The sequence below is a fragment of the Formica exsecta genome, unplaced genomic scaffold (assembly GCF_003651465.1).
Source record: "Formica exsecta isolate Colony F162 unplaced genomic scaffold, ASM365146v1 scaffold290, whole genome shotgun sequence".
NCBI classification, from domain to species: domain Eukaryota; kingdom Metazoa; phylum Arthropoda; class Insecta; order Hymenoptera; family Formicidae; genus Formica; species Formica exsecta.
In genome coordinates, this window is record NW_021850162.1 from 774759 (window position 1) to 779570 (window position 4812).

Consider the following 4812-nt stretch of genomic DNA (forward strand, 5'->3'; position numbering starts at 1 on the left):
ATAGATTATATAAACATTGAGTATGCAACATAAGCGCAGATATAAAATCATAGACTATATAAACACTGAATATGCAACGATAGTCTTCCGTAATGACTGTATATATCCCATTATGAGACTATTATATGATATATACAGGGCGTAACTAAAATAAGGGGACAAACTTCGGGGGCGAGCTCCCCACACCAAAACATGAAAAAAAGTTCATATCAACATTTATCCGCAAACTCACTGTTACTGAGATACAGCTCAAACAAATGTTTATTAATGGAAAATGAAAAAATAATATTTATTATTATTTATTATTATTTATTTTCAATTTTTAATTACAACAAATGTTCAAAATGTCTCCCATTTGATTCAATAGATGGACACGTCGGATCATGGATTTTTTCAAAACATTCTTTTAAAGATCCCGGGCCGGTTGCGAATGGTTTCACAAGCCGCAAAGATGCGTTAGCGTAGCATATTTTCATTGTCAATTTGAACTTCATAAACTAAAAACTTTAAATGTCCCCACAGATAAAAATCTAGAGGATTGAGGTTAGGGGATCATGGGGGCCATGCAACTAATCCTATTTTACCTATTCATCTGTCGCAGTAATTATGAACATTTTGAGCTATATCTCAATAACAGTGGGTTTATGGACATATATGTTGATATGAATTTTTTTCATATTTTAGTGTGGGGTGTTCGCCCCCGAAGTTTGTCCCCTTATTTTAGTTACACTCTGTATATACTACGTTTACACAAGAATATTCAAGGACATTTATTAAGAATTTATTTATTATTACATATAAAATATTATATTATATTATATTATATTATATATATTATATAATATTATATTATTATTGCATATAAAAATCATACTATCGGCCAAATTTTAATTTTGCTTGTTTCAATGTCCCGCATAAAATTATCAGAAAACGATCATTGATATTCCTTTACAGTCTGACGAAGATCGTAGCTAGCTTTGAACATTAACGAATATTGATTGTTCACGGATTCGTGTGCGCGTCTTTATACTGAAAATTTTAAAAGTAGAATATTTGACCTAATTAAATTCTAATTGATTGCTAATTTCTCACTCTAATTATGAATTTATTGCTTCTATAATAAACAGAAATTTAGTTTGTACACAAGTAATATAAAAAATTATAAATCTTCAAAATATAATGCTAAAATATTATATATGTATATATATATCGTCGCGATCGCGATTAGTATCGGGTATGCCTAACGTGGTATTCGGCCTTGGCAGCGTAAACATTGACGCGCGTAAACATTGTTTATGTATCACTGGTCTTGTTATCATTCACATGGCAATACTCGAGCAGCAACATTTGATTCAATATATGCATGGACATGTCGAATCATGCCGCGATTGCAAATGGTTTCACAAGCAGTAAAGATGTGTTGGCGTAGCATATCTTCATTGTCAATTTGAACTTCATAAACTAAGGACTTTAAATGTCCCCATAGATAAAAATCTAGAGGATTGTGGTAGAAAGATCGTGGGGGCCATGTAACTTGTCCTGCTCTATCTATCCATCTGTCGGGATAATTATAAACATTTTGAGCTGTATATCAGTAACAGTGGGTTTGCGGATATATGTTGATATGAACTTTTTTTCATGTTTTGGTATGGGAAGCTCGCCCTCGAAGTTTGTCTCCTTATTTTACACCTTATAGTTACCTTGCAAATAGAGGGAGAGGGAAGAGAGAGAGAGAGAGGGGGGAAAGTATGACACTATAATATTATATTATAATATTTAATATTTTTATCTTTTTAAAAATTTAATAATTCAAATATATATATAATAATATATATATGCAGGATGTTTCAGGACTCCTATTACAAACTTTGAGGGGTGGTAGGATTCAGTGAAAGTATCGTTTTTTATTAAACAACCCCTGTCCTCCGACGTATTCTGGAATCCTATTTACTGAATCGTTGCTGTTTGCTTTATCACGTAACCGAGATAATCAATGAATACACGCGTGTTATGCACAGCGCACAAATAAATGGCGAAAAACGTGGCGCAGCTTGACCTAATTTAAGAACGTTCATTTATACATTTGTCTATCATCTGTCGTCACGATTCATGTGAAAAAAACGATGCTTTCACTGAGTCCTACCCTCAAAGTTTGTAACAGGGGTCCTGAAACATGTATATATATTATTTTTAATATAATTTTATTGTATTTATATTTTCTAAAAATGCAAATTATTTTTATACATAATTTTATTACGTAAATCAAAGGCAAGAGTGAGATACAAGTACATTTATTTCTCTTTCTTACTAAACTACATTTTTGCAGAATAATCTTAATTATTGTATATTATAATGTACAAGTATTGAAATTCAATCCTCTTCATATTTTTCAAATATTGAGATCCGATTTTTCTCTATACCTTTCATTGTACATACCATTGCTGTAACGCCTTTTTCACATTTTTCTGGCGTGGTATCTCTTACTAGAATATATACAAACTCAATTAAATAGCATTAGAGGAGATAATATGTCATATATGATAGATACTTTTTTTTAATTTTTATTATAATATTAATGTAACAAATTTGATAATGAACAATTGCTCTGATGTTATCTAAAAGTTGAAGAGATTAAAAAGTTATGTAATAAAAAAATAAAAATGAGAAAATGAACAATATTTAAGGCGTTTATTAATTTTATTAAGTATACAATTAATTGTGCGCATTTTTAAATTTATAATAAATATAATAATAGTTTACCTTCTTTAGCACAATCACGTATAAGCTTTTGTGCTTTGGCTTGTAAGAGATGGTCAGGTAATAGTTTCGTTACAATTGCATAAATTCTTTCTTCCTTAAGTTCTGTTCCTTCCATCTTATATTAGAAAGAGAATAAAGATAGAAAAAATAATAATTTCCTAATAAATATAATTAATTATATTTCAAAAAATTTAGCTTTTGTTTTTCTCGTTTACATTGTAATATATTGGTCTTTTAAAATACATACACATAAATTTATTATTCTTTTGCTTATGTAAAAATGTGTGGTGGATGTATGTGTGTATGTATGTGTGTGTGTATGGTGGACATATAATATTATTTAAAGATATCAATTTTTAAACGTATTTATAATAAAACAATTTATTCTTAGAATATTAATAATTTTTGCATTATAAAATATTATTAAACTTTGAATAGTTCAAAATTATATCATTATTTGAGCAATTTAAGTTGTAAAATGTTGCCGTACAAATTATATAATAATATAAGACTTTGAAATCGTAAGAAAAGATAATATAAAATTATACCCAGTTCATCTTTTTTAGAATGCACTCAATTGCACAGCCATGTTTTCTTCTTTTTTCTTTCATTTCAGGTTGTTCATGTACATTATTTAAAATATTCTCTACATTGTAAGCTTCCTCTGAAAAATAAATTGCATTATTTACAGTATATTTTTTAACACAATCTTTCTAATAGAAAAATATAATTAAGTTGTAGTTATTTTATTGTTTTATATTATTAAGGCTACGTTCCAAAACGTACTCCAAGAAAAATTTTACTCGATGGCCGTTCCGAAACTTTTTTGAGCGTTTCTGATTGGTTTCAGGCAGGCCATCGAGTAAAATTTTCCTCGGAGAGGAAAACCGTTTTGGAACCTAGTCTTAGAAATGATAAACTTTTAGAAACTGGCCAAATTTTAATGAAAAGTAATATCCATTTATTTGCTCGAAGTATTATAAATTAGTGTTATTAGAATTAATAATTAAAATCAGTAATATTTTACATTAATATTTATCTAGTAATTTACCTCGAGTCAGATTAACTTGGCTAAGACAAATATCCACTAATTCTTTTCCAGGGTCTTCAGGGCGTGTTTGCAGTTTTGACATTACAGTATCGGTAGAGATAAAGGACTAATACATATTTTATATAGTTATATTTTAAGTAAATTATTTTTCAATAACTCTATAATTTTTCTATTTTTCAAAATAAGTTTAATTTATATAATTATAATTTTAAGAATTTCAGGAATTGTTTTATTAAAATTAGAAATATAAGATTTCTTGTTTGCTTAAAAATCAGTTAAATTGTTATAATGAAAAAATACTTACAACATATCCTAAAATATAGACGCAGAGTATGAAAGCTTTCATCTTAAGTACTAACAATAAGATTATTCTCGCGGCTATTGAAAGCTATCATATTTATACTCATTGAAAACATAAAATGCGTAATAGGTCAAAGATACAAGATTACAGACTAACATTTAATGAAATTACAGATATGGATTTACGATTTTACTTCTTACCATAAGTCTGTTTATATTATCATACTATATAAACTAGACGAATCATTTATAGTAATAATAAGATCCTAGAAATAAAAAATTTTATATATTATTAGATGCTAAATATTTAATTGAATTTTTAAGACGAGAAGCAATAAAGCATAACGAAAAAGATTGTTTTGCTGTTATATTTTAGAAGAAATTATTATATACATATATCTCCTAATGATAACGTCTTAAAAGTTTTTGTGTGCTCTATGTTTGAGTTTTTATTTTACAGCCAATCCAATTCGCAAAAAGATAGGTAAAGTCTCAATAAGTTAAGTCAATTAAAAAGATAAATGGCGATAAGTCTTAATTTCGTGGTACAAACGTAGTAATTAACGAATAAAAATCGCAATACTCGACTGCGATACGCATAATCAAAATGCACGCGTATATAATTGTTATATGACAACAAAATTGGTTTGACAAACGTTGAGTGCTTTTTGTAATTGCATTATAAGCAATTATAATATGTG

At 28.1% G+C, this 4812-nt stretch overlaps 1 protein-coding gene across 2 annotated transcripts; it reads right to left on the bottom strand.

Moving 5' to 3' along the window:
• Positions 1-1419: 1419 nt before the first annotated feature.
• Positions 1420-4183, bottom strand: LOC115237325 (pheromone-binding protein Gp-9-like). Of its 2 annotated transcripts, XM_029810304.1 has the most exons (6): positions 4116-4183; positions 3812-3917; positions 3309-3424; positions 2761-2875; positions 2437-2483; positions 1420-1556 (listed from the first exon to the last, which is right to left on the bottom strand). In XM_029810304.1, the coding sequence occupies exons 1-6, from the start codon at positions 4155-4157 to the stop codon at positions 1545-1547; spliced, it is 438 nt and encodes a 145-aa protein (XP_029666164.1). In that variant the 5' UTR covers positions 4158-4183; the 3' UTR covers positions 1420-1544. The 2 variants fall into 2 exon arrangements, with proteins under 2 accessions (XP_029666164.1, XP_029666163.1); XM_029810303.1 differs by lacking the exon at positions 1420-1556 and having other exon boundaries at positions 2233-2483.
• Positions 4184-4812: the final 629 nt, after the last annotated feature.

Coding starts and splice junctions, on each gene's coding strand:
- LOC115237325 (XM_029810303.1), bottom strand. CDS start 4,157: ATGAAAGCTTTCATACTCTGCGTCTATATTTTAGGATATGTT. Junction 2,876..3,308: donor TTCTAAAAAAGATGAACTGG/GTATAATTTTAT, acceptor TTCTAATATAAG/ATGGAAGGAACAGAACTTAA. Junction 2,484..2,760: donor ACGTGATTGTGCTAAAGAAG/GTAAACTATTAT, acceptor TATATATTCTAG/TAAGAGATACCACGCCAGAA.